We start from the raw sequence: 26,359 nt of genomic DNA, 5'->3' as shown, positions 1-26,359 counted from the left end.
TTTCAAACAAAGTTGAGACTGGATTGGAAGACCCATGCACAGCTTCTCTGAGCTACATGTGTGTGTGTGTGTGTGTATCTCTCTTTCTCTCTCTCTTTCTCTCTCTCTCCTTCTTCCCTCCCTCCTTCCCTCTCTCTCTCTCTCTCTCTCTCTCTCTGTGTTTGTGTGTGTGTGCGTGCCTCCCTCTTCTCCTTCCCTCAGAACTACCTGCCAGGTCAGACTTACTTGTGGAGAACGTGCCATCCGTATGGACCGGCGGAGTGGAAGGGAGGAAGGGAGGGTGTCCGACGAAAAAGGACCGCAAGGATCGTTCAGACAGGAGAGGAGAGCGCTGAGCAGGGATGTTCTCACAGCTCCCCACACTGTTGTAAATCTTGAGGTTCAGGGGCTTGTCCTTCTTCTTGACCCTGGGAGGGAAAGAAAAGGGAACGAGCTGTGAGGAAAGGACAACCGGGAAAGGAGAGCTTTTTAGGTTTAGCATAAAGAGGCGAGTCGGCAGAAGTCAGAAGCTAGAGAAAGAAGAAGAGACCAAGTTAGATTGTCCCAAAATGTCCCCAGCCCGGCAATCCGTTTCAGGTGGTGACAAGGACACTCGGGACACTGCAGCCGTCATAAATATGAACCAGTTGCCAAGTATCTGAATTTTGGTCACGGGAGCGTGGGGAAGCGGCAAGGGTGGTGCGTGTGAAAAACGGCGATTAGTCACTTTTTCCCAGCCTCGTTGAGACTTTGAACGGTCACTAAATGAACTGTTGTAAGTCAAGGACTTATAGTACCTGAGTTGAGGGCAACCCTGAAAGTCGAGAACTGACAGTAGTATTTGAGTTGAAGGCAATCCCGAAAGGCAAAGTTATACCCAACATTAAAAATCAACGAGTGATGCAAATAATTCCTCTCCCCGTCGGGCCCATCGGCAAAGTGGAAGGGGTTTCTTGGAAGAGGTCAACGTTGCCTGATTTGGACACTGAGCAGAACTCTTCCACCTTACGACTTCTCCTTGCAGCCTTCTTCTGCTTGCTCAGTATCCGTAAGAGAGGACACCTGGGTTCGCAAAGGAGAACATCTGAGGTCCAACTGTTTTCCTGCTCAAGTCTCAAGGAGGAAACGAGTGAATTTTGCAAGGAACCGAGTGGATTTCTCCCCAAACTCAGTTCTTTCTGCCCTCTTGTGGTGAAATCCCAAGCTTGGCCCTGTGGAGATGCAGCACGCAACCCCTTCCCACCTGGCTAATTTCTCCAGGAACCGGGTGCCAATTTATCTTGTCTGGCCCACGAATCCTGATTTATGGCAGGCTCGGAACGAGGCAACTTCCCCTTCCCCTTCCAGACCAGGGAAACATGTTTTAAGAATCACCGCCTCAATTATGAGTCTGTCTCCAGGCCGTTTTGCTCCTTCCTGACAGAAGTTCTGTCTCCAGACAGAGCTGCAGGAAGGACGTTGGGACAAAAAAACCGCTGCTTCACGTCCTCAACGGAAAGAGGGTGAGGCCAAAAGCCTGATGGGATGGAATGAACGATCAAATGCTTCACCAAATCAAGATCGCGTGAAGTGTTAGTACCACATTACAAGGCCTTGGTAAGGCCACACTTGGAATACTGCATCCAGTTTTGGTCACCACGATGTAAAAAAGATGTTGAGACCCTAGAAAGAGTACAGAGAAGAGCAACAAAGATGATTAGGGGACTGGAGGTTAAAACATAAAAGGAAGGGCTGCTGGAATTGGGTATGTCTAGTTTAATGAAAAGAAGGACTAGGAGTGACATGATGGCAGTCTTCCAATATCTCAGGGGCTGCCCCAAAGAAGAGGGAGTCAAGCTATTCACCAAAGCCACCCGAAGGTAGGACAAGAAGCAACGGATGGAAACTAATCAAGGAGAGAAGCAACCTAGAACTAAGGAGAATTGAAGTCAACACATCTTAAAAATGGGTAAGGCTGAGAAAGCTTGCCATAATCAAACGAAACAAGACTGAGCATGAGCGTCAATCCAGTCCCATCTTGCTCGTTTTTTTAACATGGTCACAGAACTCATCTTGGATATGCTGCAACAGGTGGTCCCCTTTGGGAGATGAAGCCTTGACGAACAAACCATGATAAGAAAAATGAGCCATCTTGCCTGAAGTTTCTTTCGGGCCTGTTTGCTTTCCGAGGCGTGTCCCCCTAAAAGGTCAGACCGAGGAAAAGTAACAGAGCCTGCAAAAACCTTGTGTTCCTCTCTCCTGATCTGCAACAGACATCCTTCTGGTGGTGCCTGTTTTCAACACATGCCCTTCAGCTCTGTGGGCATCTGGAGAGACCCTGGCTAGGAAATGACTGCATTGGAGCATCTCCAGACCTTACTGAACGATGCATCTGACAAAGACTGGAGCAAGGGCCCAGGAAGGAAAGAGAGAAAGGAGGAGCGACCGAAAAGCAATTATCTACCCTCTTCCTAATGTGTTAATTGTTTCCTAGCACAGGGAAATACGCTATTTGCTTTCAGATGCCAGGGCACAGGCTGTAACCAATTTATTTAAAAAAGTTTAGATGATTGCCCACTCGGGTTTACAATTGCCCCCATGAGCCAAAAGGACAAGCCAACTGCAGAAAGGGAAAGATTTGTAGGATCTGAAGAGAAACCAGGGGGATGCTGGTCTTTTGATGCATCATCGTGGAGGAGTTGCCTTAGGGTCAAATCAGCAGAGTCATGGATCACATGAAGGGATAGTAGCACTTTCTGCTGAACTGGTGAAACCACGTTAGGAATGCTATGTCCAGTTTTGGTCACTACGGTACAAAAAAAGATGCTGAGGCTCTAGAAAGAATGCAGAGAAGAGCAACGAAGATGATTGGGTGTCTGGAGGTAAATCGCATGATGAATGGTTGAGGGATCTAGGTATCTCTAGTCTAATGGAGACCTTCCTTCCTTTTCTTTCTCCTTTCTTCTTTTCTTCCTTCCTTCTTTTCTTCTTTCCCTTCCTTCTTTTCTTCCTTCTTCCTTCTTTTCTTTCTTCCTTCCTTCCTTCCCTCCTTCCTTCCTTTTCTTCCTTCCCTTCCTTCTTTTCTTCCTTCCTTCCTTTCTTCCTTCCTTCCTTCCTGCCCCTCCCCCTCCCCCTCTCTGTCTGTCTCTCTCTTTCATGTTAATATATACATTGCACAAACTTTTCATCCCTTCATTATTATCATGCTGCTCCACTTTTTTCTGCCCCTGGGGCAGATTCTGCCGCTTCCTCCTTTGTGATCTTCTTGTTGCCGTTCGGATGGCTCTAAACCAGCTCCCGCTTCCGGAGCCAAGGGTTCCTTCTGTTGGCTGACTTGACATCTCAGAAGCCCATCAGCAGCACTACGGCCGTGAGTTCTGCACTGCCGCCAGGCTTCTTGTCCACAAAGCCCAGAGGAAGCAATGCCCCTGAACATTCGGGAAGTGATGGCTGAAAGACCTGTCACAACGGCAGGCACTCCGAGGGCGATGCGCAGAACACCCTGGTTCTTTCAGCTCTGCCTTTGCAAAGCACCAGGCCTGGCTTATGGTAGGACTTGCAGGCTTAGTTCAACGGCAGCAATAATGGAAGTGAGAATCCAAGCTAACTGGTGCAACCCCCCCACTGCCTCATTTTGCTCATCCTCACCTAGCACAAAGCCCCACTTTTTCCAAGGTCTCTTATTAGCCCACGAAGTTTGGAAGCTGTTTGTCTCCCCCATCCCCACTCTCAACCGCCTTCCCCCAAACCTATACATCAGCTACCGGAGAAATATTTAGCAAGAAAATCATTTCCTGGTGACAGTTCTCATTATTAGGAAGGATGAGTGATTCTCAACAGAGGTTTTTGCTGACCCCCCCCCCCCCACTGGTAAGGACGAGGAGAGGGAGGGGGGAATGAATGATGATTTGAGCATGACATCATTCATCTGTCTGTAATGCCGAAGGAAACCAGCAAAAAGGCCGGTTAGTCTGGGGGCTGGAAGGCTGGAAGAGGAGAATCGTGCTCTTCGAACGGCAGGACATGTAGTCTTAAACTTAGGACCACAGTTAAGCCTAGAATCACGATCGTAAGTCACAGTGGTTGTTAAGCAAGGCGCCCAAACAATCTTGGCTCTCCAGAGGGTCGTTGTTATGCGGAGTATGCCTCAGAGAGTAGAGGAGGCCCTGGGCTGCTGAACAAATTGGGAATGTCTAGTTTAATGAAGAGAAGGATGAGGAGAGACATGATAGCCGTGTTCCAATATCTCAGGGGCTGCCCCAAGGAAGAGGGAGTCAAGCTATTCTCCAAAGGCAGGAGAAGGCAGGACAATAAGCAACGGATGGAAACTAATCAAAAGAGAGAAGCAACCTAGAACTAAGGAGAAACTTCCTGACAGTTAGAACAATTAACCAGTGGAACAACCTGTCTCCAGAAGCGGTGAATGCTCCAACACTGGAAGTTTTTAAGAAGAGACTGGACAGCCATTTGTCTGAAATGGTGTAGGGTTTCCTGCCTGAGCAGGGGGTTGGACTAGACCAGGGATAGGTAACCTTGGCTCTTTAATGACTCATGGACTTCAACTCCCAAAATTCCTGAGTCAGCTATGCTGACTCAGGAATTCTGGAAGTTATAAGTCCATGAGTCATAAAAGAGCCAAGGTTGCCTACCTCCGGACTAGACTGACACTTAGTAGTCTCAAAAGTGCTTTTCCAAAAGGCAGCTGGACTGTCTCGCGTTTTTTTCCTTGAAGAGAAGCTAAATGTTTGCAAGGAAAAAAAACCAAGAAAAGTCCAGTTGCTTTCTACAAAAGCACCTTTGGGACCACCCTGACCTGGATGATTGAGACTCTCCATAGACTGACACTCGGTACCAGATTATTCATTCGGTTAGGGAAGCTGTTTCAGGTTTCCAAATCGATTCAAGCCAGCTGGAGTCAGATCATCCACTGAGCTTGGAAGAAAAAGAGAGTGAACATACATTAAACGCCATCAATTTCTCGCACTGACTCAAGACTATTCCATTAGGTGCCTCAAATGGAAAATCAATTCAGTCCAGTTGCCTTTGAAACAAACTTCCAAATCAAACTTTTTTTTCCTCCCACGGGGGTGGGGGTGCATCCAGTCTATCTTCTACAGTTCCACATGCAAAAGCATCAGTTGAAGAGACATGTACATGTGATAACCCCTCCTTTAAACTTTTGGTAGGGAATTATTTAAAGTGTACATTCATAATCAACACCACCAGAAGTGGAACAGGATTTTCATTAGTATTAAATGGGGTAAAAAGATATGTGAATGTTACTTATTGACTGGGTTGCAACAAGACGTGGTGTTCTAGCTTAAAATTTGTATAAACCCAGCCAATTGTAGCTTCTTCGACAAATAGTGGTTCAACAAACCACACCTTGGCAACAGCCAGAAAAATTACTCCGCAGGCTAAGAGGCTGCTAATTCCTTCCACCTTAGTAATGTCTTCTGTTTTATCACTGATACGCATTTTATTCCACAGCAAATACAATCGGGGACTAGGAAGTCAACAAACAACGAACAGCAAATCAAATGCAACAGCAGTATAAATATAGTACAAGTAGAAATAGAAATAAAACAAAACCCTCAAAAGAAAAAAATAGAACTAGAGATTAAAGAGAACCAGTGACAAAATATCCACAGTGTCAGCTAAAGCCAGTCTTTTCCTACTAACTGAGATATCTGCCAATAAAAACGGAGTCACTTGATTTTGTAACAGCTGAATTCCGATCCTGTAGGATCAATTAAAAAGCATTGCTGGCTAAACAGACCTATTCCTACCTATATCACAGATGGAGAACTTTATAGAGCAGTGTTGCTCAACCGTGGCAACTTAAAGACGTGTGCACTTCAACTCCCAGAATTCCCCAGCCAGCCAGCCAGCCATTTTTGACCATTGGGTTGGGAAATATATCAATGGAGAGACGGCGACTTTACTAATGCTTGTAAGTAAATAAAACCCCAACACATAGCAAAGAAGATAGCTGGTATTTCCAAGCCAGTTTTTTTTAATCTGAATCTAGTTACTTTTTGTACAAAAGGAACAAAAATAAAAAAGGTGTTAACCTGATGATTCTTGGTTAGTGATCAACCAGTTCCCAAATGCACGTTCAAACAACCAGTTCAAAGCTTGGACTGATGCTGCGTTTTCCCTTTCTTGGCTGCTGATTACACCCAAAGGTGTATTCACCGGAGTCTCTTTCTTTAATAAAAAGATTGGAGCAATGTACTGAAAATCGTTTGCCCTGTGGACAAATTGTTCCCAAATTGATTTTATGCGGTAGGAAAAAAGATATGTGATTTAATAGATGGAGGGCGGGGGAAGAAATGTGGTCGGCAAGCTTGACTGGGATGCATTATGTTTAATTCAGTGGTGCGCTTCCTTCCGATGCACTGTGGATTTTAAAAAAGAAAAAAAAATTACCTGAAGGGAAGAAGAAGATTGCAAAGAGATTTTTGATTCTGGATCCTGCAAAAACAAATCTGGCACAATGTAAATTAAGGAAGCTTCGAGAGATTCTTGGATGGAGTTTCTTTGTTGTTGTTGTTAGTTGCAAAGTTGTGTCCGACCCATCGTGACCCCATGGACAACATTCCTCCAGGCCTTCCTCTGCCATCTTCTGGAGTCCATTAAAGCTCCCGCCTCCTGCTTCAGTGACTCCCTCCAGCCACCTCCTTCTCTGTCGTCCCCTTCTTCTCTTGCCCTCCATCTTTCCCAGCATTAGGCTCTTCTCCAGTGAGTCCTTCCTTCTCATTCGGTGGCCAAAGGATTTGAGTTTCAACTTCAGGATCTGGCCTTCTAAAGAGCAGTTGGGGTTGATCTCCTCTAGGACTGACCGGTTGGATCGCCTTGCAGTCCAGGGGACTCGCAGGGGTCTTCTCCAGCCCCAGAGTTCAAAGGCCTCCATTCTTTGGCGCTCGGCCTTTCTTATGGTCCAACTGCCACAGCCATACATTTCTTTAGAAGAGCCTAAATCAATGTTTCTCAACTTTAGCAAGTCCTGCCTTAGCCATGAAAGCTGCCTGGGTGACTTTGGGCCAATCACCAGGAGGCTGTGAGTTCTAGTCCTGCCTTAGCCATGAAAGCCGCCTGGGTGACTTTGAGCCAATCTCGGGAGACTGTGAGTTCTAGTCCTGCCTTAGCCATGAAAGCCGCCTGGGTGACTTTGAGCCAATCTCGGGAGACTATGAGTTCTAGTCCTGCCTTAGCCATGAAAGCCGCCTGGGTGACTTTGAGCCAATCTCGGGAGACTATGAGTTCTAGTCCTGCCTTAGCCATGAAAGCCGCCTGGGTGACTTTGGGCCAATCTCGGGAGACTGTGAGTTCTAGTCCTGCCTTAGGCATGAAAACCAGCTGGATGCCTTTGAGCCAATCCGCCCCTCTCAACCCAGCCCACCTCACAGGATTGTTATTGTGGGGAAAATTAGGAGGAGGACGGTGTGTTGGATATATTCGCTGCCTTGAATCATTTGTAAAAATCGTAAAGATGGGATGCAAATAAACTAAACACCCAATGACGCATGAAGATAACTCAGTGGCTAAATCGTAACATCTTTTGGTAACCTTGGGTTTGCGTGTTGGCGAACTCAGCTACTCTGAAAAGGCCTGGTGTCAGAGTACATGCACGTGCACATTTAAACTGAACATTGAAAACAACAAGTATGTCCCCCCCCCCTTCTCCCACCTGTAACCTCCATGCCAAGCTGAACTTCAGGTGTCCCCACCAACACCTGGCTGCTTGCAGTGCTCCAAGCAAGCTAATGGGCAATTCAGGAAGATCTACACTGGGGTCACCATGGAGATACAAACTCATCTAAATTCAGAATCATGCCTTGACTTTTTCAAGTGGGAAAAGAAGGTATAATCCCATCAGGGGGGACCTAACAGATGCACCTCACCCCCAAAATGTTCTCCCCCCCCTTTTTTTTTCTTTCTGTAAACTCCTTTATAGTAATTAACATCGATTACATCCAGCTAGGAAACGGAAAAAGGCTGCGCTATCTGATTTTCCTAAATCTCCAGAGCTCAGGAAGAAAATCCTTGCCATTTACGGATTACTCCAGATATTAAGCCGGGAGGTGATTTGGAACGTAATGCAAAGACTCAAACTTTGCATTAAATCCTAAGGTGGTGGTCTTTAGAGTTGGCTTCCCAAGTTCTGGGACCCCAGCCAATTGGGGTTGATAAACCTCGGATTATGGCAGGCTAAGGCCTTTCTTCCTACCTCCGAACTTCACAGGAGGCATCGTAGTTAGTCGCTAAAGAAAGCGAGCTGAGCTTTTTCATTGTTTGGGACGGGGTACTTGATTTTTTTTTTTTTTTTTCTGTTCAAGGAAAGAAGTTTATTAAGCTCTGGGAAGCATTTACATACCTATTTTCAGTGTGTGTGTGGGGGGGGGGGTTTCACTTGAGAAAGGACCTTTTGTGTTTTGTTCTTTTTTTCATTTCCTTTTCAGCACTATTTTTTTTTTTTTTAAAAAAAGAATACATTTAAAACAGTTCGGATTTTCAACTATACTGGCTTTGGTTTTCCGCGTCATAACTGACAGTGGACCAGCGAAAGCTAAGATTGTTTTTTAGTATTGTAAATAGTTGTTTTTATTGTTTTATTTTTTAACAATAAACAGCTGGTTTATATCCTTCCCAGAGTTTGAGGATTTTATATCATTGTGTACACACACACACTTATATATATAAATCCCTGTCCATTTTGAATACATAGCAGAAAGTTCACAAGAGTGATGCAATATGGAACAAAACAATATGGGAAATGTCGACTCTATTTAATTCAAACAGACCAGGTTCCTGAACTAGTCCCTGGTTGCTTTGGACTAATCAAAGTTGGGGAAACAAACATCTGAAAGAGTTTGACGAGACGCTGGCAACTGCTTGGCTGAAGCCAAACAACGTGCCCTGACTGTATTCCAGCTGTTGCTCATAAGGTCAGGCTCTGCAACATTAATTCCCCGCTCCAAAATTTTCTCTGGTCTCTCAGAATTCCCCAGCCCATCATCATCAACAGAACAGTAATCTGGAAAACAGACCGAGAGGAAGTGCCGGTAATAAAAGAAAAAAAAAAACGTGCCTTATGACTTCCTTGGGTCTTCTTAAGCATTTCACGGGCACTTAGTTACCCATAACCAATCAGCATCAAAGCAGAAACGGAAGCACTAATGGGAAGGTCCTGGCGTGCGTTGCTCCAAGAGAAACAGCACTGGGCCATTTAGAGATAAATGAAAGGCCTTTGATTTGTGACGGCGTCAGGAATTCATCGACATTTCCATCGATCGAAACATCGGATGGAGAAACAGATACGGCCGTTGAGGAGATACGCAGGCACCACACTGCCTTCTACCCGTCGGAACGGATCACACCTGCTCTAGAAGCCCATCAGCTGGGTAAATGGGAAAGCTTTCTGCTTCTTGGCCATTTATTTATTTCTATTTCTTGATTTATAAAATCTATTGGCTGCCCATCTTACCTCTTCCAATCCTATTGGAACTTAAGACTTATTCCGGATAATGAAGTATCTGTGTGGTTCTGTCTTGGTGTGAGCCAGTATTCTCTCTTGGATCAAAAGGGCAAGTGTGCTAGAAGCTTCTTGGGTTCCAGTAACCAGCTTCGGATCATTGTTAGGATCCCTATTTGAATCTTGGTTTCTATCAGGCACAAGCAACCAGAGCCACTTGTAACTAGCTAGAATAAGCCACTACCACTACGTTACCAGAATCTCACCAGGGACCGACCAGATAAGACCATGGAGCTTGGGGGAGGTCAAGCTTATGCTGCTTGCAGTTGCCTAACGATTCCAAGCTAGTTTCCTGCTTGACCCCTCCTTCCAGTCTAGCTAACATTTTCCCAATGGGTTCCCTCTAACCATTAGCCATCATTTAGCATTTCCCATAGAAGCATGCCATAAAAACTGTAAGTTGGGCTTAAAAGCTAAGCTCGCCTAAAAGCCATTGTTCTCTGTGCTCAGCTATAGGGTGAACAACTCCAAACAGGTTAAATGGCACCACCTGCCTCTGATTCCACTGGAAAAAAAACCCCTTTTTAATGCGCTAATCATTATCCTGAAACACTAATGGGATTAGAAGGCAGGATTCAGTGGCTGCCTCCCAAAAATCATTAAAACCTATTAGAATAAATTAACCTTCATCCTTCCACGGAGCGACTTTTGAGTCCCTTCCAAGCTTCCTTTCCCGGAGTGCACTCCCAGTACTTGAGCACTGAAGAGTGGAGAAATTCTGCAGTATTTGTTCTCTCTTCCCTTGATTAATCTAAGTTAATAAACTACATAGCCTATGGGGAATTCTCCCCTTGTAGCCGTGTTTATGCAAGCCCGTGCCACTTCCATTGTAAATCACGATAGTCCAAAGAGAAGTGGTGAGAATCCCAGTGGACTCCTAGGTCTACATAACCGAAAGAAGCGGGGGGAGGAGGGGGAGAAGCTTCAAAGCCCCCCTTCTGCAATTAGCGGCTGGACATGCTTGATTACCTTCTATCCAAGTTTGTTCTCCCAGAGCCGCACTTCAGCTCACCTGAAATGTTTAATTACAGAGAAGAAGACAGTGACAGACAGAGGAGATCTAATAGTTTCCCACAAATACACAGTCATCTAGTTAAATTACAACAGCACTTCTGGCACTAGAGAGAACTTCTAGAAGACAAATCCAGCTTGAGAGAGAGAGAGAGAGAGAGAGAGAGAGAGAGAGAGAGAGAGAGAGAGAAGGATAGGATAGGATAGGATAGGATAGGATAAGATAAGATAAGATAAGATAAGATAAGATAAGATAAGATAAGATAAGATAAGATAACCTTTATTGTCATTTTTTTTTTACTGTGGGCACAACGGCACACATCAAAAATGAAATTTAGTTTCGCACTCTCAAAATGAAACACATACATGACGCACACCTAAATATACTATGAACAACATATGTATAGACCCACATCCCTACATATACGTAGCAAATGAATATTAAATAGATATATATCTATATAGAGATAGAGATAGAGATAGATAGATAGATAGATAGATAGATAGATAGATAGACAGACAGACAGACACACACACACACACATTATATATGTGCAGAGAAGAGCAACAAAGATGATTAGGGGGCTGGAGGCTAAAACATACGAAAAATGGCTGCAGAAATTGGGTGTGGCCAGTCTAGAGAAAAGAAGGACTATGGGGGGGGGGGAGGACATGATAGCAGACTAATATTGGAATTAGTCACTCTTACATTTGAGGGGCTGCCACAAAGAAGAGGGGGTCAGTCTATTTTCCAAAGCACCAGAAGGCAAGATAAGAAACGATGGATGGAAATTAATCAAGGCGAGAAGCAAACTAGATCTCCTGACAGTGAGATCAATACATCAGTGGGATGGTTTGCCTCCAGACGTTGGGATGCTTCAACCCTGGAGATGTTTTAAGGAAAAATTGGACATCCATTTGCCTGGAACGGTATACAGTCTCCTGCTTCTGCAAGGGGTTGGACTAGAAGACCTCCAAGGTCCCTTCCTAGAACAATCCTGTTATTCTCTTCTCTCCTAAGAGGATTCTGCATGTATGAAACCCAGAATTTCCATTTTTCTAAGTGAAAATTATGGCCCTAGTTTCCAACAATGCAGAGAGATGTGCTTACAGCCCTGTTAACCCTTGGTGTATGACAACGCAAGCCACCTAGATAAGGTTTTATATTGGCGCAGGACGGTGAATAGGTGTGTTCTACTGGAAACGAATCCTCCTCTGATCCGTTTCCAGAGAGCGGCGTATTTTCAAGGTTTCATTCATTTGCATCTCAGCAGGCTCTCTACCGATCCCCTTGCCAATTCGTCCCGTCCCCCCCCCCCCGTTGCTGCGCATTGTCTCTGGCAAGCAGTGAAATTCCCTACGTCCACCCGCCACTCTGGAAAAATGGGGGGGGGGAGTTGATAAAGGCTTCCCTCAAATCTTGCCAGTGGGACTGGAAAGCAAAGCCCAACATTGGAGAAGCTGACAAGGGATGAAACCATTATCATAAAGAGATCGTTAGGAAATTTCATGAGATTAGGAACAAACCAGCATTTGTGGTCTTAGTGGACTAGCTGCTTGTGAGGGAAGAAAGACCAGGAAATTGCAGTTTTTTGTGTTTTCAGAAGGGTGTGTGTGTGAGAGAGAGAGCATCATTCTTTTACTGTTAATATTAATGATAATTTTAATTCAATGATGCCACTAACTAAGGCCTCCAGGCTGAAATCTGACAGATATCCTGCCAAAGCACTTGGCTTAATATCTCCCCTTGCTCCATAATCCCTGATATTTTTGTCATATCTCATCTGATGAAGAGCAGCGAAGACCCCAAATCCTTTTAATTCTCTTGGGAGATCTGACTTGGCCCTGACTAGTTAAAGTATTCTTTGACAGAAAATTCGGTTTAATTCCGTTCTTCTCGGAAAACTAGCTTGGCTGTCATTCGGATATCCTTCTGCATCCAGTTTTGGTCACAATGATACACAAATAAAAATGTTGAGACCTTAGAAAGAGTGCAGAAAAGAGTAACAAAGATGATGAGGGGGCTGGAGGATAAATCACACAATGAACAGTTGGAGGAGCAGGGGATGTCTAGTCTAACAAAGAAAAAGAGTAGGGGTGAAATGACAGCAGCCGATCCAATATTTGAGGGGCTGCCACAAAGAAGAGGGGTCAACTTATTCTCCAAAGCACCTGAGGGCAGGACAAGACGTAATGGATAGAAGATTATCAAAGACACATTCAGCCTACAATTAAGGAGAAATTTCCAGACAGTGAGAACAATTAATCAGTGGAATGAATTGCCTTCAGAAGTGGTAGGTGCTCCATCACTGGAGGTTTTTAAGAGGAGATTGGACAGCCACTTGTCTGGAATGCTGCTTGTGCCGGGGGTTGGACTAGAAGATCTCCAAGGTCCCTTCCAACTCTGTTGTTGTGCATTCTGCATTTCTGTTTTTATGAGCTTGTAGAGAAGGGCTGTCTACTTCTGTTCCCCATCTCCCTTCCTATGCTCTACACACTGAAATACATCTCATCTCCAGAAGGGAAGGATGGCAATCCAACAGCGTCCGCTCAACCGTGCTTCAAATGATTTTTTATCATGGAAAAGATGATTGTTCTCTATCCTCGTGATGAACAAGGCCTCGGTCTTTATGAATCGCTCAGGGAAAATGAAATACGTGGATTTAATGGCACTGTCCTCTTGGGCCTTGTCTTCCCTAAGAGAAATGGGAGCGCATAGTTGCCCTCATGTTTCTTCCTTCCACATGGTGATAATAACTAGCCAGATGCTGTAGTAGATGCAGACCGGGGGATTAAAGTCGCAGGCTCGGCTATGCCAGGCTGAAATTTAAATTCCAGAGAGCTGATGGGAGGCAAAACACGAAGGCGTCTCTACTTCGTTCATTTAGTAAACTATTCAAGAGGTGGATACTGGGTTAATGTAAGATCCCACCTCCGGTGTGCATCTTGCTCCATCTTTGTTAATTTTAAGCTACTAACGTTACCAATTATTGCTTAGGTTTTTCTCATGTTTTTTTCCTATCGATTGTAACCCGCCTAGAGTCGCCACTAGTTGAGCAGCAGGGAAGTTGAATAAATCACTAAACAGCATCCAAGTTGGCTGAGCCTAAGAAGACAAGAAAAACCTTGGGTGGGTTACAGACCAAAGATTCTAGCACAGTGGTTCACAACCTTTTTAATGCCGCGACCCTCAACCGGTCGTAAGTCGAGGACTACTCAACCGGTCGTAAGTCGAGGACTACTCAACTGGTGCAGCACTGTTTGCAGAATGGGACTTTTGGCGGGCTCAGCAGGGCAGAGACAGCCTGGACAATTCCTATTGGCTTTTGAAAGCCAATAGAATTAGACTCTATTCAAGAGAGTCTATTCTATTGGCTTCCAAAAGCCAATAGAAGAAAAGGGAGTAGCACAGCTAAGGAAAAGGGGGGAAAAAATGGCGGACTGCGTTGTTTGGCGACCCCCGTGAAATGGTCGTTTGACCCCAAATGGGGTCCCAACCCACAGGTGGAGAACCACTGGTCTAGCACCAAGGAGTCCCTCAAACAGCTTGTGAAAGCAACGGCTGGATTCTTTCTTTAAGTAAGATTGGCTAAGCCACCATCGGCTGCCTACGGTCAACGTGCTAAGCAATAAATCCGATTTACAAATCCCAATTTTTTAAAAAAACAACAACACCCCACGATGTGATTGAACGCCACGGGCCAGCTAATAATCCTGCTCCTATATTTGCCCCGTGGCAGAGCTGCCATTGAATTACCAGCAAGTTTTCCAGCCTCCCCCACTCCCTTTCCCAAGAAAGGAAAGATATATAAGAACAGAGATGGCGGAGGATCTTTTTGAAAGGACGAGTCAGGAGGAAAATAATGGCTGGAGGTAGACGGGTGACAATTCTCCCAAATCCTGCTGGCATGGAACCGTTCATTAGGCAGAATGGATCCCTGTTCGTTGGAGGTGCCACATTTTTGACTTAATGAGCTGGCAACCCTATCAATGGTATCGGAGGGTGCGCGTGTCACCGCCAGGCACAAATGGCTAATGTGCTGTTTTCTACTCATTAGAGACAAACTGATTCATGAAATTGAAGGCGAAAGCTTCATTGCCCAGCATCTCATATTTAGATGGCATCAGGGAGACAGGAAAGGGAAAAAAAAAAAAAAAAAGGACAGCCGAGCAAGGCTCTTCTCTGGGGAGACTCCAGAGGTCCCAGTTTTGACCTTCTCAGATAAAAACAGGCATGGAGAAATATGTTAGCCTCAACAAGTGGGAGAAATATTGGTGTGTGGTTCCAGGACAGCGGTTTCCTTTGCAGCGCTATTTCATTTCTCCCAACTCAAAAATAGAACACAGAATCATAGGACTGGAAGGGACCTGGGCGTTTTTTAAAACCTCCAGTGATGGAGCACCCACACCTTCTGGAGGCAAGCTATTCCATTGATTAATTGCTCTCACTGTCAGAGAATTTCTCCTTATTTTTAGGTTGTCTCTCTCTTTTGACACCCGTTATTCTTGTCCTGCTCTCCTGGTGCCCTAGAGCAGGGGTGGGCAACCTTGGCTCTTTTATGACTCATGGACTTCAATTCCCAGAATTCTTGAGCCGGCCAATGCCGGCCCAGGAATTCTGGGAGTTGAAGTCCACGAGTCATAAAAGAGCCAAGGTTGCCTACTCCTGCCCTAGAGAATAAGTCAATCCCCTCTTCTTTGCGACAGCCCCCTCAAGTACTAAGCGAGCCACGGTTTAGCAGAATGTGTAAATGCAGTGTGTTGCAGACTTGGCAGAAATTTTAGCAATAAAAAGCCCTTTGGGACAGAAGTCTAGAGTCCCACTGAGGCGAACGTACACTATCCATGAGACCCTTCATGTTGGAAGGGATCTTGAAGGTCTTCTAGTCCGACCCTCTGCTCAAGAAGGAGACCCTACACCATTCCAGACAAATGGATGTCCATTCTCTTCTCAGAAATCTCCAGTGATGGAGCACGCACAAGTTCTGGAGGCAAGCGGTTCTGCTCATTCATTGATCTTTGTAGTTGTTGTTGTTAGTTACGAAGTCGTGTCCGACCCATCGTGACCCCATGGACAACGTTCCTCCAGACCTTCCTGTCCTCTACCATCTTCTGGAGTCCATTGAAGCTCACGCCTACTGCTTCGGTGACTCCGTCCAGCCACCTCGTTCTCTGTCGTCCCATTCTTCTCTTGCCCTCCATCTTTCCCAGCATCAGGCTCTTCTCCAGTGAGTCCTTCCTTCTCATTCGGTGGCCAAAGTACTTGAGTTTCAACTTCAGGATCTGGCCTTCTAAAGAGCAGTCAGGGTTGATCTCCTCCAGGACTGATCGGTTTGATCGCCTTGCAGTCCAGGGGATTGATTTTCATTGATCATTGATCATTGATCTTAGTATCAGGAAATTTCTCCTTGTTCTAAGTTGCTTCTCTCCTTGACTAGTTCCCATCTGTTGCTTCTTGTCCTGCCGTCAGATGCTTTGGAGAATAGGTTGACCCCTTCTTCCCTGTGACATAGATCCTTAAGAATCAGAGAAAAGTAGATCCCTCTAATGATTCCCCACCACCACCACAAAGTAGTACGGAGGCCTTAGAAACTAGAAACGTAAAAGTGGGCTGGGGAGCAGAAATCTAAGGAAGAAGATTGGGAACAGCTCAGATCATCTTCTAGGCAGTTCAGTCTTTTATTGAAACAAGGCGAATATATATTGCTAATTCACTTTGCTTTCCACCTCATAAGACCCTTGAGTCGAGGAATGAAAATTAAGTGCTCCTCTCCTCTTCACGCTTTCATCGCTTCTAGTCAGAGGTCATTAAAAAGAGTTCAAGGCAATCATCACAAGTCTAATGGTATAGTTTAACATACCATGTCAGATACAGGCTCAATTCCATTAATTAAGGCAAAAGTGTATTTCCTAGACAGGGCAACGTATGCTAGCAGGGCCTGTAAGAAGAGTAGGCAACCTGCGGTGGCAATGACATCAGCCTAATTTTTTAAAAAAATCGAATTCTGACCCTCAAAATTATTAAAAGAGAGTTCTAAAAAGATGGATGGCTTGCTTCCTCCTGCTGCTTTTGAGGGAGAAAGGGGTCAGAAAGAGGAGATGAATGAAAAAGGGGGGGGACTCAAAGACGAGACCTTGCCCCCACCCACTGATTGATTCATCCCCACCCATCGCCCCAGGAAATGCAGCCATTGACTGGGGGAAAAAAGTCAGCCCAGCCATGCTCTGAAATATAATTTCTGCCGTGGTGGTATTGATGATGCCTTTCCTCCTGTTACTCGAGACAGCTTTATAGAACTGGGAAAGTGCCACTCAGGAAAAATAGCTTACTAGGAAACAGAGGGAAGAACAATCCAAGTAGGCAATAAAACACTTCTTTTCTCTCTCTCTCTCTTTTTTTTTTTTTTTTTGGTTATCACCATAATACAAAAAAAATAAAAGATGTGGAGACTCTACAAAGAGTGCAGAGAAGAGCAATGAAGATGATTAGGGGCCCAGAGGCTCTGTCTGTCTGTCTGTCTGTCTGTCTGTCTATCTATCTATCTATCTATCTATCTATCTATCTATCTATCTATCTATCTATCTATCTATCTATCTATCTACGTATCTATCTATCTATCTATCTAATCTATCTATATCTATATATCATCTCTCTCTCTCTCTCTCTCTCTCTCTCTATCTATCTATCTATCTATCTATCTATCTATCTACGTATCTATCTATCTATCTATCTATCTATCTATCTATCTATCTATCTATCTAATCTATCTATATCTATATATCATCTCTCTCTCTCTCTCTCTATCTATCTATCTATCTATCTATCTATCTATCTATCTATTACTATCTATTATCTACCTACCTATCTACCTACCTAAGTATCTATCTACCTACCTACCTACTACCTACCTATCTATGTATCTATCTGTTTATCTATCTATCATCTCTTTGTCTCTCTCTCTACCTACCTATCTACCTACCTACGTATCTATCTATCTATCTATCTATCTATCTATCTATCTATCTATCTATCTATCCACCTACTACCTACCTACCTACCTACCTATCTACCTATCTATCTATCTATCTATCTATCTATCTCTATATATCATCTCTTGTCTATCTATCTATCTATCTATCTATCTATCTATCTATCTATCTATCATCATCATCATCATCTCTTTGTCTCTCTCTCTCTCTCTCTCTCTACCTATCTATCTATCTATCTATCTATCTATCTATCTATCTATCATCTCTCTCTCTCTCTCTCTCTACCTACCTACCTACCTATTCTAATGAAGAGAAGGACTAGGAGTGACATGATAGCAGTCTTCCAGTACATGAGGGGCTGTCACAAAAGGACTACATAAAAATATGGTACCGTGTGCAACCTGTATCTCCAATCTCTGAAGACAAATAGATTTCCTAAATAGGAAAGTGCTGCGGCAGACAAGAAGCAGACAAGAGTAAAAGGCACACGCACACAATGAATGGGTTACACAACAACAACAAACATCCTGTTGCGGATGAGATGTCAATCCTGTTCTCGTCTCCACAGCGACAAAGCTATTTATTTTGTTAACATACTTTATATCGCACCCATTTCCACCAAGTCTGGGTGGTGACATTAAAAAAAAACAAAACCACCCTTAAATCTCATTAAAAACAACCTCGAACCAATCCTTTTAAAACAACAAACATCCTTAAAAACAGCAGGGATGGGACAGACTCATCAAGACCTCACGGTGTCAGCTGCCAAATTTTCAAACACAACGCACCCCGTTGGCCAGCCTTCCTTTACAAAACAGGCAAAAAATAGTAATAAAGGAGCATAGATTGGAAAGCAGGTATTTGAAAACTTACAAAGGGATGTGACAAACACGCAGGGTGTCGGTACAAATTAACCATTCTTGGACAGAAATTCCCCAGGGAGAATTTAACATGGAGCAGCTGAACGACGGTGCCACCGACTCTGATTTTCGACGTCTTCTGGGATAAAAATTGGAGTCTCCTCACTTTACCAACAGAGGAAGATGACCATCCCCAAATGTTTCACGAACAAGCAGGGCCAACAACGTCCATTTAGTCCTCGAGTTACAGCTGTTCATTTAGTGATCGGGCAAAGTTTGCAATGGGACCGGAAAATGAGAGACTTTATGGCCCTTTTTCCCATTTTGCAGCCTCCCCGTGGTCACGTGATCAAAATTCGGATGCTTGGCAACTGGCGTGTACTTAGGACGGTGGCAATGTCCCCGGGGTCACGTGATCTTCCGCCAAGCCAAGTCAAAGGGGGGGAAGCCAGATTCACTTAACAACTGTGTGACTAACTTAACAACTGCAGGGATTCACTTAATGACTGTGGCAAAAAAGGTCGTAACATGGGGCAAAAATGCACTTGGCTAAGGTCTCACTTAGTGACAGAGGTTTTGGGTTCAACTGTGGTCATAAATCAAGAACTACCTGTCGTTCTTCATTCCCTTTTGATCTTTTTGTTTCTATCTTGTGAAACGGAGGATGGCTCCTTGAAAAAAGATCTTGTTTATTTCTTATTTATATATATATCAAACTCCTTAACCGCCCATCTGCCTATTAGGGGGGCTTGTACCATAGTCCGCTGTTTCTCAATCTGGGCCTGCGTGGACTTAAAACTCCCAGAATTCCCCAGTCAGCCGTTGGTTCCTTGGCTAAACTGCTCTTACATTACAAGGTAGGCAACTGATGACGTTACCTAGTTTGGGTCATGAAACGTCTGCAAGAAAACAAGCAAGCTCGGAGACCACGAAGGAACCCGTGTAGGTAGCATCATCAGTGCTAGAGTGGGGTTTGTGGGGAGGAGGAGGAGGAGGAGGGGAGGAAGAGGAAGAGGAGGGGGAGGAGGAGGAGGAGAAAAAGGAGGGGGAGGAAGAGGTGGGAGGAAAAGGAGGAGGACAACGACTGTGGGGTTTTAATGCTCTCTGAGCTTGGTTGCTTTCCTGCAGATGTTTCATAACTATCCAACAAAGTACCACCATTTTGTAACTCAAGACTTCCTGTATCTCAAGACCGTCTCTGTGAGCAGAAAAACTAAACTCCAACCTCTGGGTCTGTAGGGAAGGGGTCTGAAACCTTGACAATCGACCGCTAGGTTCTATTTCGATAACCGCGAGCTAGCCGGGGACCATCTGGTAGAAGCCCCCACCTTCCTGTTGCCAACCGGTTGGTTTTTCCGGCCACTTACTTGGGGGTGTGAGACTCATCCACCCGATTGCCCAGCTGGAACTCGTGAGACTTGCTCCGGTGCAAGACGGTGAAGCCCGGGAAGAGGTGGATCAGTTTCCGAGACGAAGGAGGCGGCGTGCCCGGGGGTCTCACTTTGTTCCTCCGCCTGACTGGCGGCGTCCCCGGAGCGGTGATGGTGGCGATTATATTCGGGGTGGAGGGCGGGGTGTGGGCTGCATGCCGCTGGCGTGGGGAAGGGGGCAAGGAGCGGTGGCCAGACTCCAGCGGAGGGCAGAGTCCGGGAAAACCCTCCACGGTTAGCCTGTCCGTGTGCGTGTAGACAAGCTCGTGGGACAACGTGGGGTGGCAGTAGTGTGGAACGCCCTTGGACCTGGGCTTGGGACTCAGAGAGAGGTGAGTTCGGATCCACTGCATGGATTCGGATTGGCACATGATGCTGTTTTCTCTGCTGCTGGTCTCGGACGGGGCTGGCCACTGGATGGTCCAGTCTTGTTTAGAAAGACTACCTCCTGTGGAGAGGGGGGAAAAAAGGAAAGAGAAATAGCAATCGGGCTTACAGTTGGAAGCCTGGCCCCACAGCACCTGCTCTGTCGGAAGGGATGCACGTTACAATTTAAATCAGCTTTAAACTGACTTCCTAGGTCAGGGCTAGGCAACCTTGGCTCTTTGATGACTGGTGGACTTCAACTCCCAGAATTCCTGAGCCAGCGTGGCTCAGCTTGGAAACCTCTCCCTTTCCCCTCAGCGTGGCTGGCTCAGGAATTCTGGGAGTTGAAGTCCATGAGTCATCAAAGAGCCAAGGTTGCCTACCGCTGCCATAGGTGAATACATCCAATGGTGCTGAGATAGAAATTGGACTAATTTGAAGGAAGAAGCTGCAGATGGTTAAACGGGAAAACATTTGGACATGATGTCAGAACGGCTTTCCCGATTCCTCTATTTTCCCCCTTCCTGGAAAGAAGCTTCTGTTTTACTCTCTCGTTTTCATGGACCCCCTCTAAAAATATTTGGGGGTGTCTTTTAAATATTTTCACATCATCTCATGAGGAAGGCCAAGATAAGCACTAAGTACCCTAAGCTGCACGAACCTCACCCAATTTTAACTCTTGCAAAAGGAAACTTTTCCCTCTGGACACTGTTGATCTGGTTTCTCTAACAAGCCCTGCATGTCTTTAAAAGGCAGCATTTGCATTCTAAAAGGGAGAATTGCCCAACTCCTCTTTTTTTATTATTATTATTCACAGGGGCTATTAATTGATGGCCTTGTTATCGAGACCTTCCTTTCAAGGAAATCAATTTATTTCGGGCTGTCAAGAAGGAAGGGAGAGGAAAAGAACAGAGGCAGCAAGACAGAGTAGGAAGGAGTTGATTAAAAGAGGTGGTTGTTTTTTTTTAAAGGTGGGGACAAATGAAGTGGAGGAAAGTGTCTTTGGTTGTAATAAAAATGCTGATTTTTGAAATATAAAAAAACAGATCGGGTAATGAAGAAAAAAAACAGTGCAGCCCCGATGGCAGGACTTTAGGGCTGGATCAAAACAATGAGGGGCAGGTGAGACCATAATCCAGCTTCAGAGAGCTCTCTCCCTTAAAGGACTAAAAAATTGACTAAGCAACCTGCCTTTTGGTACTCTCCATGGGGTTTTCATGGCAAAGATACTGGAGTGGGTTGCCATTTCCTTCTCACCCTGCCAACAAAAGTGCGTATAGTCAAGGCCATGGTTTTCCCAGTTGCAATGTATGGCTGTGAAAGTTGGACCATAAGAAAGGCCGAGCGCCAAAGAATGGAGGCCTTTGAACTCTGGGGCTGGAGAAGACTCCTACGAGTCCCTTGGACTGCAAGGCGTTCAAACTGGTCAGTCCTAGAGGAGATCAACCCCGACTGATCTTTAGAAGGCCAGATCCTGAAGTTGAAACTCAAGTACTTTGGCCACCTAATGAGAAGGAAGGACTCACTGGAGAAGGGCCTAATGCTGGGAAAGAGTACCCACATCTGGAGTGTATCTGTCTAGAAGTTGCAGAGTTCTAGATTGAGATGTTGCTGGATTTAGTCAACTGCTTTCTGTGATCTGTCCAAGGTTCTGAAGAAACAGCCCTCACTGCAGCCTCTAGGACAGGGGTCTTCAAACTTGGCCCTTTTATGACTTGTGGACTTCAACTCCTAGAATTCCTTAGCAAGGCATGCTGGCAGAGGAATTCTGGGAGTTGAAGTCCACAAGTCATAAAAGGGTCAAGTCTGAAGACCCCTGCTGTAGGATCTGGCCAAGGTTTTGCCACATTAGACTCCTCTGGACCATCTAATCCCAGAACTATGCTAGAAGATGTATAAATGAAATGAGTCTCCCAAAATGGGGAGGGGGAAAGGACTGTGACTTGACCACTAGTCAGGTCACCAGAATTGGGCACACTCTTCCAAGTGTACAGTATACACCACGACCCCCATGTAATCTGCAATGTCATAGACAGGTTAATAAAACTTGAAGAGAGGAGAGAAAAAGGGGGGAAACTTGATGTAAAGTTCTGCAGTGCTTTGATTTTTTTTTTATGTGTGGACTTATACTGCTATGCATACAGGATGCACACACTGATCAAACACCTTGCTCCCTCATGCAGAAATAAAACTTGAATTGACTATTTCATCAGGATGATTTGGAGAGTGTTCAAATACCGTGCAAGAGTAGATACACGACTTAAAGAAATGCCACATGGAAATAGCCTGGTGTTAGATCAAATGCACCAACACATCAAGGTTCCTTTTGATAATTTGAGGGGGGGGGCGAGGAGAAGGTACAAGTGGGCTAGAAATGAAAGTGAAACTGGGTGCAAATGGGTGTGGAGCCTTCTTGGAACTGCTGAAAGGACTCAGTTGTAAACAGGAGGGAGGGGGTGTCATATCCCTCCCCCTCTGTTGAGAGAGGGCTGTTCACTCTTACGTCTAGATGGCCTCATTGACCCCTCTTTCAAGCCAGCGGTTTCAAATCACAGTAAGCACTGAGTCCTTTAAACGGACTCTGATTTCAGGAGCTGGGAACTGTTTCTGTCAGTATATAGATCTTGCCCCTGAAAATCTTGTGGGAATACATTACGATAACACTTGGAGGAGGAGGAGACGGGACTGAAATTTCTAGCCCTTTAATTTGCACAGCCAATTGCTGTATTCAACTATTTCTCTTTTTAAAGTTGGTCAAAGACCATAATAAAGATACTTGATTTATTTGTTTAGTTCTCTCTCTTTCTCTTTGTCTCTCTCTCCCTCCCTCTCTCCTGTGTCATTCATCTCTCTCTCTCTCTTTCTGTCTCTCTGTCTCTCTGTCTCTCTCTTTCTCTCTCTCTCTCTCTCTCTCTCTCTCTCTCTCTCTCTCTCTGTGTGTGTGTGTGTGTGTGTGTGTTAAGCTACTGAATATTTAACACAGTTGGGAGGACTTTCTTCAGTTAAGGAAGGAATGGATGATTACTGCACATTGTAGAAGCACAGGCAAAGCTACGTTTAAGAGAGAGCCAGATGCAACTTGCCACTTAGACCCCACCCAGACTGGTACCCTTGTAAAAGATGGTGGTGACAGCAGCTCCTGGAATAGGAGGTTGTGCTCCTTCTACACACACCTGAGGAACCCAACCAATCAGAGCATCTCCCCCACTTTGCAAAAAAAAAAAACATGAGATAACGGCAGTGCAATAACTTCTGGTCAATGCTTATGAGAGAAAAAAAAGTGCAGTTGTGGGTCAGCCGCTTACAAATTATCCAGGGAAAATGCCATGGGGGCGGGGAGAGTAATTACTGTTGCTAATTAATGATGATTGATGGATGCTAAACATAGGAACGGAAAGGCTGGGAGGAGAGAGCCTAAAGGACATTGCACAAGGAGAACCCCTGTTCAGCTTCTCCACACCCAGACTTCAGGCGTGTTCTTGCCATTACCAATGTACACGTCCTTGCTATTTATTTTGATGGCTGTGTCGCAGCTTGATGAATAAAAATACCTGGGAAAGAGCTGGGAACGCATGCAAAGGCATCCAGGATGCTTTTAAAGAAAGTTGCCAGAGGTGGAATTGCTGAGTGGTCAGTGCAGCTGGTTGTGGCACCCCTTCACAGAGGACTTTAAAGTCACTTCTGCAGATGCTTCCTCGGGACACCTTGCAAATGCCAAGATAAGCTGCTAAATCCATAACAGGAAGAAGGATGCAAGGCGGACCCTTGTTGCCTCCTACTTGGGGGGCTGCCCCAAAGAAGAGGGGGCCAAGCTATTCTCCAAAGCCATGGATGGAAACTAATCAAGGAGAGAAGCAACCTAGAACTCAGGAGAAACTTCCTGACCGTGAGAACAATTAACCAGTGGAACAGCTTGCCTCCAGATGCTGTGGGTGCTTCAACCCTGGAAGTTTTTAAGAAGAGACTGGACAGCCATTTGTCTGGAATGGGATGGGGTTCTCCTGCTTGATCAAGGGGTCGGACTGGATGACCTCCAAGGTCCCTTCCACCTCTGTTATTCTGTCGTGGATGCTTCGCACACCAGTGCTAAGTGGTCCCTAATGTGCTCTGCTTTTGGACTTGGGAGGGGGAAAAAACAGAAGCTCGAGGAGAGAGGATAAACTTCACAACCCTTTGCAAAAAATTCAAAGAGCAAACCCAACTTGGAGTTCTTCCAGAAGTCCAATCTCTTTCCCACACAGACCCCAGCAATCCAAAATCTCACTGGTCCTTCCCCAATCAGATGCCTTTCCTGTGTCATGAGTCCTATAGGTAGCCCTTGACTTATAACCACTCATTTAGTGACCGTTCAGAGTTAGAACAGCCCTGAAAAAAAGTGATTTATGAGCATTTTTTCACAACCATTGCAGCATCCACCCACCCACCCCCCATGGTCACGTGATCAGAATTCAGATTGCTTGGCAACTGGCTGGTGTTTATGACGGTTACGGTCACACGATCGCCTTTGGCGACTTTCCAGCAAGCAAAATCAGCACATTCATTTTACAACCGCATTGCCTACTAATTCAACGACTGTGGCAAGAAAAGTCACACGGGGGGGGGGGTAAATCTCACAACTGTTTGGCTTAGCAACAGGATTTTGGGCTCAATTGTGATTGTAAGTCAAGGACTACCTGTATTACACACACACAGACACACACGCACACACACACACACACACACACACACGCTCGCCCACGCCCGCACACATCCCCATTGAAAGCATCGGCTTGGGCAAGGCTGCACAGGTCTTACAGGGTAAAAAAAACTAATCCATGGCTGATTTTTTTTTTTTTTTTGATTTTTTTAAAGAAGCTCTTCGTGAGCTCTCCTCCTTCACAACTCACCCCAAGTTACTAGGCAACCTACAATTTTATGCAAAAGGCAAAAAGAAAAGACCATGAAGCTCAGCTGGGTTTTGTATTTTGTGTGAGGGTTGTTTCATGGAGGGAGGAGGAGAAGAGGGGTCTTTGGGGCCAGATTTGAGAGGGAAAGGAAACAAATAGCCATAGCAATAGCACGTAGATTTATATACCACTTCGCAGTGCTTTACAGCCCTCTCTAAGCAGTTTACAGAGTCAGCCTGTTGCCCCTCAACAATCTGGGTCCTCCTTTTACCGGCCTCGGAAGGAGGGAAGGCTGAGTCAACCTTGAGCCAGTCACGATCAAACTCCCAGCAGTCGGCAGAATTAGCCTGCAATACTGCATTCTAGCCACTGCGCCACTATTGGAATGGAATGGAATGGAATGGAATGGAATAGAATAGAATAGAATAGAATAGAATAGAATAGAATAGAATAGAATAGAATAGAATAGAATAGAATAGAATAGAATAGAATAGAATAGAATAGAAATAAGGAATTAGAATAGAATAGAATAGAATAGAATAGAATAGAATAGAATAGAATAGAATAGAATAGAATAGAATGGAATGGAATGGAATGGAATGGAATGGAATGGAATGGAATGGAATAATAATAGCATAGCATAGCATAGAACAGCACTAGCAATAGCACTTAGACTTACATACCGCTTCACACTGCTTGACAGCCCTCTCTAAGCGGTTTACAGAGTCAGCACATTGCCCCCAACAATCTGGGTCCTCATTTTACCAACCTCGGAAAGAGGGAAGGCTGAGTAAACCTTCAGCCGGTTGGGATCGAACTCCCAGCAGTCGGCAGAATTAGCCTGCAATGCTGCATTCTAACCACTGCACCACCACAGCTCTTGAATGTAGATCAAAAACCCTCCCAATCTAAAATAAGACCCTGAACCCCATCGCCTAATTCAGCAAGGGTGAGTTGCCAGTGGATGTCTCAGTCCCAGAACAACTTTTCCATCCTCGGTCATTTGCCCAGTCATAAAAGTAACCAAATTAAGTGCTGAACAGCTGAACGCTCCCCTTGAACCCCCCATTACGGTCTGTTGTGTCTGGTCTCACAGTGCTCAGACGACGAGAGATTCCTCTAAAGCGGCAAGCAGCCTCCGGTGCTTTGATGGACAGGTGGCCCAATAGCAGACTTTGCACGTACATAAAATTAAATGATTCAACGGCACGAGTCATTAATCGGGCGGCAGGCAAAAAAGAAGGCCAGAAGCAAGAGTTGGGTCGAGAATGGATTTATCTCCACTGTGGCGAAGGAATGATGTCCGGATGTGCTCTCAGT

The 26,359-nt window shown here is 45.2% G+C and overlaps 1 protein-coding gene across 6 annotated transcripts in view; it reads right to left on the bottom strand.

Annotated features, from left to right (window-relative positions):
* Positions 1–26,359, bottom strand: part of KSR2 (kinase suppressor of ras 2) — a 113,582-nt gene that overhangs the window by 57,818 nt on the left and 29,405 nt on the right. For all 6 annotated transcript variants that reach the window (XM_039332583.1, XM_039332578.1, XM_039332580.1 and 3 more), the window contains 2 exons: positions 19,725–20,235; positions 226–407 (listed from right to left, as the gene is read on the bottom strand). In XM_039332583.1, coding sequence (XP_039188517.1) covers positions 226–407; positions 19,725–20,235 — 693 coding nt within the window. The remainder of the gene's footprint in view (positions 1–225; positions 408–19,724; positions 20,236–26,359) is intronic.

This window comes from Crotalus tigris, unplaced genomic scaffold, assembly GCF_016545835.1.
Source record: "Crotalus tigris isolate CLP2741 ecotype Arizona unplaced genomic scaffold, ASM1654583v1 scf7180000024461.5605484, whole genome shotgun sequence".
Taxonomy (NCBI): domain Eukaryota; kingdom Metazoa; phylum Chordata; class Lepidosauria; order Squamata; family Viperidae; genus Crotalus; species Crotalus tigris.
The sequence above is the reverse complement of the archived record's forward strand: the minus strand, read 5'-3'. Positions and strand labels throughout refer to the sequence as shown.